The sequence below is a fragment of the Liolophura sinensis genome, chromosome 6 (assembly GCF_032854445.1).
Source record: "Liolophura sinensis isolate JHLJ2023 chromosome 6, CUHK_Ljap_v2, whole genome shotgun sequence".
Lineage (NCBI taxonomy): Eukaryota > Metazoa > Mollusca > Polyplacophora > Chitonida > Chitonidae > Liolophura > Liolophura sinensis.
Genome location: NC_088300.1, coordinates 42,495,118 through 42,510,373, shown reverse-complemented (window position 1 = coordinate 42,510,373; position 15,256 = coordinate 42,495,118). Strand labels below are relative to the sequence as shown.

The following is a 15,256-nucleotide window of genomic DNA, read 5'->3' as shown; positions in this document are numbered from 1 at the left end:
TGTGGTTTACCCCAGACACTTGTGGCTCTTCCACCCATAAATCTGCCTTCATAATGATTAACTTTTTTTGTAACATTTCTGTCTCCTATCCATGTTGCTTTGTCAGCATAATAAGATAAGCATAAGATGATGTGTGTACAGATATGGTGTCCCAAGAAGAACTATACAAATATGTGCTTAGATGCTGCATTCAGTGCTGATGCTGTTTTGTATGTTAATACGCCACTGTTAACAGACTGATCAAAGTCTATACCTGCCCCTTTGATAAAAGTAACCAGCTCTTGGCCGTCTCCACAGTCTGTCTTCAACATGCCTGTGGTATCACCACCCCTCATCAGGTGTCCGCACTGCAAGGCTGGGTAAGTAGTCTCTGCTCAGTTTAACACCTTCGAATTAACATGTTGTTTTAATATAAATCAGGTATGAAGAGCTATATATACTCCACTTTCTTCTCTTGTATTTTTGTTATCTGTATTGTTTGATGGGATTTCCAGGCAATACCAGTGATGTATTAGTAATTTACAGTACGTCACGTATAATTTCAGGGAATTGTTTTGACATCTTAATCATCATGGGTGAAATTTGAGGTCATTTTAATATCGTATTTATTTGTTCATTACCTGTCGTCAGCCATGTACCCTCAAGTGGGGAGCTGGTGGAGGGGGTGTATGCGGCTAACTGCCAGGCCTGTGGGCACTTCTTCAAGACCAGAGCTGTTCCCACCCCCAAGTCACAGTTTAGCTTCACTGTGAATGGCCAGACCCACACAGGTAACTATAGGCATCTTATAAGCCCTAAACCCTGAACAAATTCAACCATAGTGCATGTCTTAGCATGTTGGAAGAATGCTTATGCTGTATAAGTTGAATTTGTGAAAGATTTAGGGGGTCTCGCTTTGATGAAAGTATTTTCAATAAAAAATTGCATTTATGCATTGAGAAGTTGTTTGTCTATTTATTTATTTATGTATATAGAAATATAAAAATCTTTGAATATGTTTTCAGAGACCTCAGTAAAAAATAATTTTAGGTAGAAAATGTGTCATTGAGAGCAAGTATTAGAGCAACTTGTTGAAAGCTAAGTTTTAGGTCTAATATCTTGTTTTGTGTTTTCTGTTACAATTCTGTTGAAGGAGTTTTGAGTTTGAACTCTTTTATAACTGAAGGTAAATAAAAGTCATACTGTTCCATGTAACCTGTCAAAAATATCACACAATAATTTTGGATTACTGGTACATTTACTATAACATGGAGATCTGGAAAAAGTTTCACCAAAAATTATGTAGAATGGACGAATGATCCAGAAAGTTGAGGAGCTGAGCAGTTGTGAAGGAAGGAAAGGGATGCTCAAAACACGGTGAGATGGATTGATAAATTAATATTATCAGAAGATTTAAGTCACATGATACAGAACTTTTTTTGACTTTAATGGGCGTTTGAACTTAAAATTCCCTCACTGCTTTGGTGGCCCAATGGTTAGAACATCCACCTTGAAGTTTGGAGACCCATAATAAAATCTTGGTCAGGTGATACAAAGACTAAAAATGGTACTTGTTGCTGCCCTGCTTTGTGCTCAGCACTGAGATGTTGGTTCAGGTAAACAGTGTCATTGTTCTGTGACTGGGTGTCATGTCTGGTTTCTGCAGCATAATACTTGAGCAGTAGCAGTACTTTGGTGGCATGGTCCATGCCACAAAAAAACTCAGTATATGTAAACCCAATGACTCTTGTCATCATGTGCCTGAAAAATTGTAAAGTATGACATAAAACCCCAAGTATGCATGCATTCAAAACTTTGTTGTTGACACAGACAAATATGATACAGAAATTGGCCAGTGTGTGGCATTCAAAAATAAAGTTAGCTAGTGTTTTTTAAGTTTGGATTTAGCTTGTTGTTAGGAAGTAGGGCCTTGTAATGTGATGTGGGAAAGCTGTGGGATCTCGGCATTCATGTTTGTCAGAGTCGGTGCAGTGTGGTGGTGTCACGTTTGCTCTGCATTGTGGTGTGTAGTGCAAATAGAAGTGTTAGTGCACAGGCATTAGATGTAACTACCAGTACATTTGTATGTGTATCGGGAAGGGGTTTTCCATTTTTTCATGGAAATTTGTGCAATCCATATCTAAGCTATTATTTGGCATATGATTCTCTATGTCGTGCAAAGTTTGCAAAATGACCTGCAACTGTGCGCCGTGAGGTGATCTTGTCTGCCCTTGTGCATATTTTCCGTTCCATTGATTAGTAAATTTGTGTTGGATATATTTTGACAAATATACGGGAAATAACTCTGGTATAATATGGCATATGTTTCTTATACTCGCATAAATTGTGTAGGATAGCCTGAGGTGATGCACTGTAACATTACGTTTTTTTTTTTTACAGTTTGATTTTTTAAGTAGTTGTCTGCAATTTTTCTGTACACATGTATCTCTGGTATGATATGGCATACATGTAGGATTCTCAAAGTTACACAGGACCCTCTGTGGCCGAGTGTATCTCTGGTATTATACAGCATACATGTAGGATTCTCAAACTTACACAGGACCCTCTGTGGCAAAGTGTATCTCTGGTGTGATACGGCATACATGTAGGATTCTCAAAGTTACACAGGACCCTCTGTGGCCGAGTGTATCTCTGGTATTATACGGCATACATGTAGGATTCTCAAACTTACACAGGACCCTCTGTGGCCGAGTGTATCTCTGGCGTGATATGGCACAAATGTAAGATTCTCAAACTTACACAGGACCCTCTGTGGCCAAGTGTATCTCTGGTGTGATACGGCATACATGTAGGATTCTCAAACTTACACAGGACCCTCTGTGGCCGAGTGTATCTCTGGTGTGATATGGCATAAATGTAAGATTCTCAAACTTACACAGGACCCTCTGTGGCCAAGTGTATCTCTGGTGTGATACGGCATACATGTAGGATTCTCAAAGTTACACAGGACCCTCTGTGACCGAGTGTATCTCTGGTATTATACGGCATACATGTAGGATTCTCAAACTTACACAGGACCCTCTGTGGCCGAGTGTATCTCTGGTGTGATACGGCATACATGTAAGATTCTCAAACTTACACAGGACCCTCTGTGGCCGAGTGTATCTCTGGCGTGATACGGCATACATGTAGGATTCTCAAACTTACACAGGACCCTCTGTGGCCGAGTGTATCTCTGGTGTGATATGGCATAAATGTAAGATTCTCAAACTTACACAGGACCCTCTGTGGCCAAGTGTATCTCTGGTGTGATACGGCATACATGTAGGATTCTCAAAGTTACACAGGACCCTCTGTGGCCGAGTGTATCTCTGGTATGATATGGCATACATGTAGGATTCTCAAACTTACACAGGACCATCTGTGGCCGAGTGTATCTCTGGTATGATATGACATACATGTAGGATTCTCAAACTTACACAGGACCCTCTGTGGCCGAGTGTATCTCTGGTATGATATGGCATACATGTAGGATTCTCAAACTTACACAGGACCCTCTGTGGCCGAGTGTATCTCTGGCGTGATATGGCATAAATGTAAGATTCTCAAACTTACACAGGACCCTCTGTGGCCAAGTGTATCTCTGGTGTGATACGGCATACATGTAGGATTCTCAAAGTTACACAGGACCCTCTGTGGCCGAGTGTATCTCTGGTATTATACGGCATACATGTAAGATTCTCAAACTTACACAGGACCCTCTGTGGCCAAGTGTATCTCTGGTGTGATACGGCATGCATGTAAGATTCTCAAACTTACACAGGACACTCTGTGGCCGAGTGTATCTCTGGCGTGATACGGCATACATGTAGGATTCTCAAACTTACACAGGACCCTCTGTGGCCGAGCGTATCTCTGGCGTGATATGGCATACATGTAAGATTCTCAAACTTACACAGGACACTCTGTGGCCGAGTGTATCTCTGGTATTATACGGCATACATGTAGGATTCTCAAACTTACACAGGACCCTCTGTGGCCGAGTGTATCTCTGGTATTATACGGCATACATGTAAGATTCTCAAACTTACACAGGACCCTCTGTGGCCGAGTGTATCTCTGGTATTATACGGCATACATGTAGGATTCTCAAACTTACACAGGACCCTCTGTGGCCGAGTGTATCTCTGGTATTATACGGCATACATGTAGGATTCTCAAACTTACACAGGACCCTCTGTGGCCGAGTGTATCTCTGGCGTGATACGGCATACATGTAGGATTCTCAAAGTTACACAGGACCCTCTGTGGCCGAGTGTATCTCTGGTATTATACGGCATACATGTAGGATTCTCAAACTTACACAGGACCCTCTGTGGCCGAGTGTATCTCTGGCGTGATACGACATACATGTAGGATTCTCAAACTTACACAGGACACTCTGTGGCTGAGTGTATCTCTGGTGTGATACGGCACAAATGTACTGTAGGATTCTCAAAGTTACACAGGACCCTCTGTGGCCGAGTGTATCTCTGGTATGATATGGCACTCTCAGAAATTTGCTGTTGCCTACCACCAATGTGGTCAAGGCTATTAAGTACACTCAGTCTCTTTAAAATATATTAATATTGTGAAATGGCTGATTATGCTATGTTTATATTGTCCTGTAGGGGACGGATGATAAACATCTTTGCAATCACTGATTGCTTTCTTGTTGTCGCAGTTAAGTAAGTCAGAGCTTGTATGTACCAGCAGTGACCAATCATTGTGTTATAGGTAAAACAGTGAGGTTTTAGTGCAGAAAGAGCAAGCTGGTGAAAACAATGATATGCATGTATTTTGGAGGCTGATCCTGAACTCTTTGTTATCACCTAGAGATAATGATGACTGATGCTGGAGATATATGTAGATGACAAAGCAGTTTTAATTGTTATCATGCTGCATTGTCAGATAGACATGAGTGCTGCGATTGTGTAGAGAGTGTCCAAAAATGAGGGCATTCAGAACATCAGCAGAATTTCTGTATGATACTGCCCTGTATGATGAAACGCTTGTCTGATGTACATGGCACGATCTGCAACATCAGATAACATAATATCAGTTCACCTTATTTACCCACAACTGTAGACATTGTTTTTCTCAACATCCAGCCCAGCATGTAGATGTACAGAAAATTTCAATGCCAGTCCATGCAATTTTCTTTGTATATTCTGAAATATACATATATATGTAGGCAATTTCAACCAAATTTGTTGTTTCATGTGGATAGATTTAGTATAAAATCATAATAAAAATTTTACTGATAATGTAGATACTAAAAACACTGTTGCAGTTCAAACTGTGGACATTTTTGAAAATGAAGGAAAAGAAGAACACATAGTGTTTTACTAAGTGAATTGAATCATTATTTACTGTGTTTGGCCAAAAATTTTGAACATCATTAAATTACTTATTTTGGCTAATTCTTAATTCTCAGAGTTTTGTTCATATTAGATTTTTTTTTTTTTTTTTGATTGGTGTTTTACGTCGTACTCAAGAATATTTCACTTATACGACGGCGGCCAGCATTATGGTGGGCGGAAACCGGGTGTTCATATTAGAAAGATGATTTGAATGCCACGTGATATCCTACTGGGAAAATGGAAATATAGTTGATATTTTATGTGTATTATTTGCCCTAAAATTGCATTTTTTTTCATGTGATTCTTAATAATCAATCAATCAATTCTTTTAGTCAATCAGTCACTCACCTTTTGTGTTGACAGTGGGTAACCAGTTCTCTGCAGGGACCACACTGAATGATTTCCTGCGAGATACCGGCATCTCTCATGGGACGAAGGTTATGTGTCGGGAAGCTGGGTGTGGCTGTTGCACCGTGGCTGCAACCCTCAATGACCCCGTCACAAACAAGCCCAAAACCATCAACATCAACTCTGTAAGGACACACAGGCTTGTTTCTATAAGCTGTAAACTTAAGAAATCAGACTGACATGTTAACAATTTACTTTGTTCCAGGTTCAAGGGTTGTTTCTTTAAGCCACAAACTAAAGGATTTGGAGAAACTTATTAACAACATGTATTTACTCTGAAAGGATGAGTAATAAGTGGTGATTCAGTAAAAAGACAGAAACTTAAGAATGATCCATTGTTGATTCAATGATGAAAAAGAGAGACATCATGATAAATTTTTAATCATGATTAAAACTGCATCAAGTAAAGTTATTAAAATGTTCTCTCTACCTATTCAAAGACGGCAAAAATACTTACTTCTAAAACACTAAATTTGAACTTCTGACAGCACCATGAACCGCATGAAAGAAAAGAGATCAGAATGGATTATGTACGTGTACTTCATGACGTAAAAGTTTTTTAAACCAGGTTTGGTTTAGGCTAGCTACTGGAGTTTCCGATTATTCTGGCGCATGCTTTTCCTTAATTGTGCAGTATCTTATTTCTATAAATATGTGAGACAGTAAAAATTGTTTGCTTTAATCCAGAAAAATTGAATGCAGAAAAAATGTTTTATTTTCTTTGACTATTGAAGAGTTTTTTTAAAACACTTTTGGCAGATGAGATAATCACTAGGATTCTTCAGGTCAAAATGCTCAGCATGTAAGCATACATAAATCTGCATGTTCCTTTCCATTTTCGATTGAAGCCATAATCGTTCATTCATTCACTCTGTTCTGCAGTGTCTGTGTCCACTGTACATTGTGGAAGGCTGGACCATAACCACCACTGAGGGGCTGGGAAATGGACGTACTGGCTACCATCAGATCCACCAGCAGCTGGCTGCCCATAACGGGACTCAGTGTGGCTACTGTAGTCCCGGCATGGTCATGGCTATGTACAGGTAAGACAGTATCAGACTTCATCAACCATAACCACCACTGAGAGGCTGGGAAATGGACGTACTGGCTACCATCAGATCCAGCAGCAGCTGGCCGCCCATAACGGGACTCAGTGTGGCTACTGTAGTCCCGGCATGGTCATGGCTGTGTACAGGTAAGACAGTATCGGACGTCATCAACCATAACCACCACTGAGGGGCTGGGAAATGGACGTACTGGCTACCATCAGATCCAGCAGCAGCTGGCCGCCCATAACGGGACTCAGTGTGGCTACTGTAGTCCCGGCATGGTCATGGCTGTGTACAGGTAAGACAGTATCAGACGTCATCAACCATAACCACCACTGAGGGGCTGGGAAATGGACGTACTGGCTACCATCAGATCCAGCAGCAGCTGGCTGCCCACAACGGTACTCAGTGTGGCTACTGTAGTCCCGGCATGGTCATGGCTATGTACAGGTAAGACAGTATCAGACTTCATCAACCATAACCACCACTGAGGGGCTGGGAAATGGACGTACTGGCTACCATCAGATCCACCAGCAGCTGGCCGCCCATAACGGGACTCAGTGTGGCTACTGTAGTCCCGGCATGGTCATGGCTATGTACAGGTAAGACAGTATCAGACTTCATCAACCATAACCACCACTGAGGGGCTGGGAAATGGACGTACTGGCTACCATCAGATCCAGCAGCAGCTGGCCGCCCATAACGGGACTCAGTGTGGCTACTGTAGTCCCAGCATGGTCATGGCTATGTACAGGTAAGACAGTATCAGACGTCATCAACCATAACCACCACTGAGAGGCTGGGAAATGGACGTACTGGCTACCATCAGATCCAGCAGCAGCTGGCCGCCCATAACGGGACTCAGTGTGGCTACTGTAGTCCCGGCATGGTCATGGCTATGTACAGGTAAGACAGTATCAGACTTCATCAACCATAACCACCACTGAGGGGCTGGGAATGGACATACTGGCTACCATCAGATCCAGCAGCAGCTGGCCGCCCATAACGGGACTCAGTGTGGCTACTGTAGTCCCGGCATGGTCTTGGCTATGTACAGGTAAGACAGTATCAGACTTCATCAACCATAACCACCACTGAGAGGCTGGGAAATGGACGTACTGGCTACCATCAGATCCAGCAGCAGCTGGCCGCCCATAACGGGACTCAGTGTGGCTACTGTAGTCCCGGCATGGTCATGGCTATGTACAGGTAAGACAGTATCAGACTTCATCAACCATAACCACCACTGAGGGGCTGGGAATGGACATACTGGCTACCATCAGATCCAGCAGCAGCTGGCCGCCCATAACGGGACTCAGTGTGGCTACTGTAGTCCCGGCATGGTCTTGGCTATGTACAGGTAAGACAGTATCAGACTTCATCAACCATAACCACCACTGAGGGGCTGGGAAATGGACGTACTGGCTACCATCAGATCCAGCAGCAGCTGGCCGCCCATAACGGGACTCAGTGTGGCTACTGTAGTCCCGGCATGGTCTTGGCTATGTACAGGTAAGACAGTATCAGACTTCATCAACCATAACCACCACTGAGGGGTTGGGAATGGATATACTGGCTACCATCAGATCCAGCAGCAGCTGGCCGCCCATAACGGGACTCAGTGTGGCTACTGTAGTCCCGGCATGGTCTTGGCTATGTACAGGTAAGACAGTATCAGACTTCATCAACCATAACCACCACTGAGGGGCTGGGAATGGATATACTGGCTACCATCAGATCCAGCAGCAGCTGGCCGCCCATAACGGGACTCAGTGTGGCTACTGTAGTCCCGGCATGGTCATGGCTATGTACAGGTAAGACAGTATCAGACTTCATCAACCATAACCACCACTGAGGGGCTGGGAAATGGACGTACTGGCTACCATCAGATCCAGCAGCAGCTGGCCGCCCATAACGGGACTCAGTGTGGCTACTGTAGTCCCGGCATGGTCATGGCTGTGTACAGGTAAGACAGTATCGGACGTCATCAACCATAACCACCACTGAGGGGCTGGGAAATGGACGTACTGGCTACCATCAGATCCAGCAGCAGCTGGCCGCCCATAACGGGACTCAGTGTGGCTACTGTAGTCCCGGCATGGTCATGGCTATGTACAGGTAAGACAGTATCAGACTTCATCAACCATAACCACCACTGAGGGGCTGGGAAATGGACGTACTGGCTACCATCAGATCCAGCAGCAGCTGGCTGCCCATAACGGGACTCAGTGTGGCTACTGTAGTCCCGGCATGGTCATGGCTGTGTACAGGTAAGACAGTATCAGACTTCATCAACCATAACCACCACTGAGGGGCTGGGAAATGGACGTACTGGCTACCATCAGATCCAGCAGCAGCTGGCTGCCCATAACGGGACTCAGTGTGGCTACTGTAGTCCCAGTATGGTCTTGGCTATGTACAGGTAAGACAGTATTATACTTCATCAACCATAACCACCACTGAGGGGCTGGGAAATGGACGTACTGGCTACCATCAGATCCACCAGCAGCTGGCCGCCCATAACGGGACTCAGTGTGGCTACTGTAGTCCCAGTATGGTCTTGGCTATGTACAGGTAAGACAGTATTATACTTCATCAACCATAACCACCATTGAGGGGCTGGGAAATGGACGTACTGGCTACCATCAGATCCACCAGCAGCTGGCTGCCCATAACGGGACTCAGTGTGGCTACAGTAGTCCCGGCATGGTCATGGCTATGTACAGGTAAGACAGTATCAGACTTCATCAACCATAACCACCACTGAGGGGCTGGGAAATGGACGTACTGGGTACCATCAGATCCAGCAGCAGCTGGCCGCCCATAACGGGACTCAGTGTGGCTACTGTAGTCCCAGTATGGTCTTGGCTATGTACAGGTAAGACAGTATTATACTTCATCAAGTTGTTTTGATGAGCAATTGTAAGCATTGAAATCATGTTGTGCAGGTGCCTGTACAGATAATTTAGACCAGTGAGTTTGTTAGCTTCCTTAACGTTATCAATGGAACTGGCCAGGCCATAAAGTGTGGTTCTGTTGAGGGAGTCAAAAATCGTGTATTTGTTAGCAGAGAATACAAATAGTGAAATCTGATAATTAGTGAATTGCTGCATACCTTGAAAATCTTTGTGGACGATCACCATGGATGAAAATCAAGATGTCTCTCAATTTTTGTTGTGGCCAGTTTCCTGCAGAAGAATCCATCCCCAACCATGGCAGAAGTGGAGGATCACTTTGATGGCAACCTTTGCAGGTGTACAGGTGAGATTATGTGGTCAAAAAAACACCATTCAAATAAGTAAATAAATCAAACTCATTGCTGTAAGTATTTAACACTTCCAATGTATAAATCAGAGATTTGTATCCGATATCTTTTATATTTCTTTCAACCAGTATTTTACCTGTTGAAAGACGGACGTCTGGCAGGTAAACGGTGAATAAGTAGTTTACAATTAAGTTCCATTGTTTGCTGAGATGCTGCAACTGGTTTCAGTAGTACAATAATAGCTCTTTCACACCTGGCATATTTCAGGTTATCGCTCTATTCTTGATGCCATGAAGTCCTTTGCTAAAGATGCCCCTCATCATTTGAAGGCAACTGGTGTGGACATTGAGGTACATGTGTGATCTGAAGAAATGATCTTAGTCCCTGTTAATAGATTCTATGTCTCCAAACCAAGTACATAGACTATGCTACTATAGTGTCGTCTATAATGACATGGGCATTGAAGGCCATATATACATGTAGTTGCTCTCCTTACAAGCATGTAAATGCAGATACCCTCTAAACCAAGTACATAAACTTTGCTACTATAGTGTCGTCTGTAATGACGTGGGCATTGAAGGCCATATATACGTGTAGTTGCTCTCCTTACAAGCATGTAAATGCAGATACCCTCTAAACCAAGTACATAAACTTTGCTACTATAGTGTCTTCTATAATGACGTGGGCATTGAAGGCCATATATACGTGTAGTTGCTCTCCTTACAAGCATGTAAATGCAGATACCCTCTAAACCAAGTACATAAACTTTGCTACTATAGTGTCTTCTATAATGACGTGGGCATTGAAGGCCATATATACGTGAAGTTGCTCTCCTTACAAGCATGTAAATGCAGATACCCTCTAAACTAAGTACATAAACTTTGCTACTATAGTGTCGTCTATAATGACGTGGGCATTGAAGGCCATATATACGTGTAGTTGCTCTCCTTACAAGCATGTAAAAGCAGATACTCTCTAAATCAAGTACATAAACCTTGTTACTACCATGCCTTCACAAGTCACATGCTTAGTGTGTATTCCGTGGACATGCCTTTTACTGGAGAAATGTTCATGTGAGAAAGTTTTATGACGATTTCCTAGTTACCAGTAGTCCAAGAATGAGTAATGTAATTCTTGTTTGCTGGTAATTCAGGACATAATGTCATTTACAAGAGAAATATTCATACCCTTAGAAAGTTTTTTTGATAATTGCCCAGTGAGCCATCTGTAAGATAGTTGTAGTAATTGTTCAATGCTGGTCTTTCAGGACCTGACTCGAGTGTGTAAGCGTACTGGGGAGCCTTGTCGTGGTCAGTGTGGAGGGACTGGTCCCCTGCAGATTGTGTTTGCCAGCAGTGTGTGGTATAAACCCACCTCTCTGGCAGACCTCTACAGCCTTCTGAACCAACACACCAGGGACCGAGTCAGAATGATATTTGGCAACACAGCCTCAGGTCTGGTTATTACATAGTGATTTATCCTTTTTATCACCTTGTGATTTATCATCTGATTATTACTCAGTGATTTATTTTCTGATTCTTATTTAACAATCTTCTGTTTTCTGATTATTACATAGTGATTTATCCTCTGATTATTACAATGAGTCATTTTCTGATTAGTACATAGTGATTTATCCTCTGATTATTACAGTGAGTCATTTTCTGATTATTACATAGTGATTTATCCTCTGATTATTACATTGTGATTCGTCCTTTAATTAGTAATATGTATTCTTCCTGTGATAAAACTGTGATAGAGATTTCAGTTGTGGTAGATTTAAAGGATATATAATAAATAAAAGTACCTGTTGATGTAAAGTATTTGAGGCTCTATCAAGACTTCAGATCAGTGGCTTATGTGAATTATCAACAGTGTTATGACAAGTATGTATTGCTGTTAGGAAGTTGCTGCAGTAAGCATATTTCACTTTTAACATATGAACCTAGAACTGGCTCAATGACTCTCCCTGCATCTGACCAACTCTTGACCAATTCTTGACCACTGAGATTCTGCGCTTAAGTGCAATTCTCTCTTATTCAGGTGCAATCTCAAGCCAGACACAAGTATTTCAGTAAGCTTAATGTAATTTTATTAAATTTTATCACCAAGTTATCACCGTGTTGTAAGAACTGCGGTGCAGAAGGGTGATTAGTTGGCGAGAACTCACGTGGAATTATATTGATTCATTGTTAATCACACGTAATATTATGTGATTTTTTTCACCAGGACAGTAATTCATGGTAAACACATCTGTGAAGTTATAGGAGATCTACATGTACTGCATTTGGAACTTGACCAAGGATACCATAAATCTGACCTCTGCTGTATAAGCAAAACAGTCAATAAATATTAATCTTGGTTAATTAATTAATCAGTGCTAAATAAATGTTGGTAGGGAAGTTGAGCAATTTTACTATTGTATTAGATCCCAATGTATTCAAACGAATGTTCCAATATTTAGGTGTCTACAGTGACTTGAAGTTGGACAACTTTGACACGCTGATCGACATCAGAGATGTACCAGAGTTAAACACTCATACTGTAAGTGTTTACATAATTGTACACTGGTATACACCCATACTGTAAGTGTTTACATAATTGTACACTGATATACACTCATACTGAAAGTGTTTATACAACTTTACAATGTTATACACTCATACTATAAGTGTTTACTTAACTGTTCACTGTTGTACTGTAAATGTTTGATACTGTAAATGTTTGCTTAATTTTATACTGTCATACACTCATGCTGTACATGTAGGCCTAAATGTAAGTATGTACATAATTGTATACTGCTGTGTAGGACATACATCAGATTTACAAATGTATTCACTCATAGTTGGAGTGTTTACGTAAATTGTACATGTATCCTTCATAGCATGGCCAAGCGAAGTGTGGGTTCAAACCCGATCTTGGGTCGGGAATGCATAGATTCTCCCACTCAGAGTTTGTGGGGCATAGCATGGTGATAATAAGAGGTCAGCAACAGTCCTTCATCATTAACAGCTTAACATGTTGTTCATGGCTTTGAGTTTGCCCCTGCCTCTTGGGTTTGCATCACCCGTAAAATTGACTGCCGTCTAATATGAAATTAAAAGTTCTTGAGTTTTGCATTAAATAGCAATCAAATAAATAAATATATCAAACAAAATAAATTAATAGGGAAATGAGTGAGATGTTGTTTTTGGTTTGTTTCTACACTTCTGATTTGAGAAGATGCCATTTTATCATGATTTCACCCTGAGGAAGATACCAGCTTCGATTATTGGAAGTTACAAAAATGTTATGTGCAGCTGTCGGGAAAATATAATTGTGTGACTGTAGTAGCCTTTTTAGATGAGGATTACACCCTTAGCTAAATTCTAGACACATTTTTGTGAAGAAGTGTGTATTTTGGTGAAGTAGTGTGTATCTTGAACAATGAAACATGGTCACTTTTCCTAAGGAAATTTCAAGTAGGGCAGCTTCCTCTAACAAAACAGTCAAATGCTTTGAAACTAAATTGTCTGTTTTGTAAACTGTTATTTTCTAAAATTATTAATTTGTTTTTAGATTGGAACAAATGTAGTGCTGGGCGGTAACATCACCATAACAACAGCGATTGACCTTCTTCGTGAAGCATGTAACAACACATTGTTTAGCTACTGTTCTCTTCTGGCAGACCACATGGCACGAGTTGGAAATACCCCCCTCAGAAACGTAAGGTGAAAATTGTAAAAATGTTCAGTTGTCATGCCCATCTCTCTGACTTTAGGCACATTTTCATTGACTACATTGTACTTTTTCTTAAGTATTGGTCTGACTTTTGTCAAGTTTGTACTCATGACACCAATTTACATGTATGTACATAAAAACATGATGTGTGTACAGCCGTTGTTGGCTGGAGTTTTGCCCCTTTATGCACATCACCGTTGAACACTGGCATTGCAAACTATGTATATCTATATGTGACTGATTTATTTTGCATAAATAAAAGGAAAAAATTGCATATGATTTATAAATGTGGGAATCACCATGGAATAGTTGAAAGATAAGAGATTTGGGCTCAGCCATTAAAAAAAAAAAATCAAATGTTTACTTTCTGTTTTCTAGGCTGCGAGTGTTGCTGGAAATCTAGTGTTAAAACACTACAGCCCTGACTTCCAATCTGACATCTTTGTAGTATTTGCTGCAGTGGGAGCTATAGCCAACATAGGTTGGTAGGGTAGACTGTATTTTGTGGCTAGTTCAAATATCCTGAACTCCTTAAGATTTTGGGGAAATTTAGGAGCTGACATATTTAATCATCTCATTATAGAATGATCTTGGAAATAAAAAGTATCATAGGAATGTATAAGCTACGCAGTTTGGCCAAAATTTTTACACATAATATCCCAGATATAACAGAGTCCCAAGCATAATGAACATCCTAAGTGTAATGATGTCCATTCCTCGTTAAGTGTTCCCTATAAATAGGGTGAACTGCATATCCTAATGCCTCATGCCGTATAAAAGAGCAACGTTTAGTGTAATTTATGAACATTTTTAATATGAATTTGGAGGCAAAACTACATTGGTTGAACTGGCCAATTTCAGGGCTTCACAAAAAGTGTAATTTTATCAGTCTACACAGAATAATGCCTTGGGAATATCCTTCAGTAAACAACTGCTTACCTGCGAAAAGGTTGAAGAATAGGAGAGTTTCGAGTTGGAAATCTTTTGTCGTCTAAGGTAGAAACAGCCCAACTGTGTCATGTGACCGGTGAAAAATGTTAGTCACCCTTTGTTGAAATTTACTTACTGATCACCTAACTCACCTTTTTTGAAAGGCCCAAATGACACCTTTTTCCTTTAGAAATTTCTCAAGATCACAAACATTCAGCTTCTCATTTTTCTCTATCATTAGTCCAATGTAAATTATTTTATAACACTTTTTTCAGACACCCATGTTGTCATGACGGTGATCAAAAATAGTTGCTTAACATTTTTGACAGGTCACTTGATACAGTTGAATTTTTTCTGCCTTCAACGTTTGAATTCAAAATTCCCCTTTTAGGGTACCAAGGTTTGAAGGCCATAAGTAATGTTTTAGTAGGAGGGGAAAGATAGCTCACTGGACACAATATGAATTACATTTCATATAGGTTATCCAAGTCACCAGTCAGGACAACAGTTTAACATATTACAATCAAACTTCTTTGTACACTACG

General features: G+C 41.1%; 1 protein-coding gene across 1 annotated transcript in view; it reads left to right on the top strand.

The window, feature by feature from the left end:
- Positions 1–309: 309 nt before the first annotated feature.
- Positions 310–15,256, top strand: part of LOC135467228 (xanthine dehydrogenase-like) — a 36,221-nt gene continuing 21,274 nt past the window's right edge. The window contains exons 1-10 of the mRNA XM_064744991.1: positions 310–359; positions 631–770; positions 5,706–5,875; positions 6,633–6,793; positions 9,984–10,060; positions 10,332–10,414; positions 11,332–11,518; positions 12,526–12,605; positions 13,620–13,766; positions 14,160–14,262. Of these exons, the coding sequence (XP_064601061.1) occupies positions 310–359; positions 631–770; positions 5,706–5,875; positions 6,633–6,793; positions 9,984–10,060; positions 10,332–10,414; positions 11,332–11,518; positions 12,526–12,605; positions 13,620–13,766; positions 14,160–14,262 (1,198 nt within the window). The remainder of the gene's footprint in view (positions 360–630; positions 771–5,705; positions 5,876–6,632; positions 6,794–9,983; positions 10,061–10,331; positions 10,415–11,331; positions 11,519–12,525; positions 12,606–13,619; positions 13,767–14,159; positions 14,263–15,256) is intronic.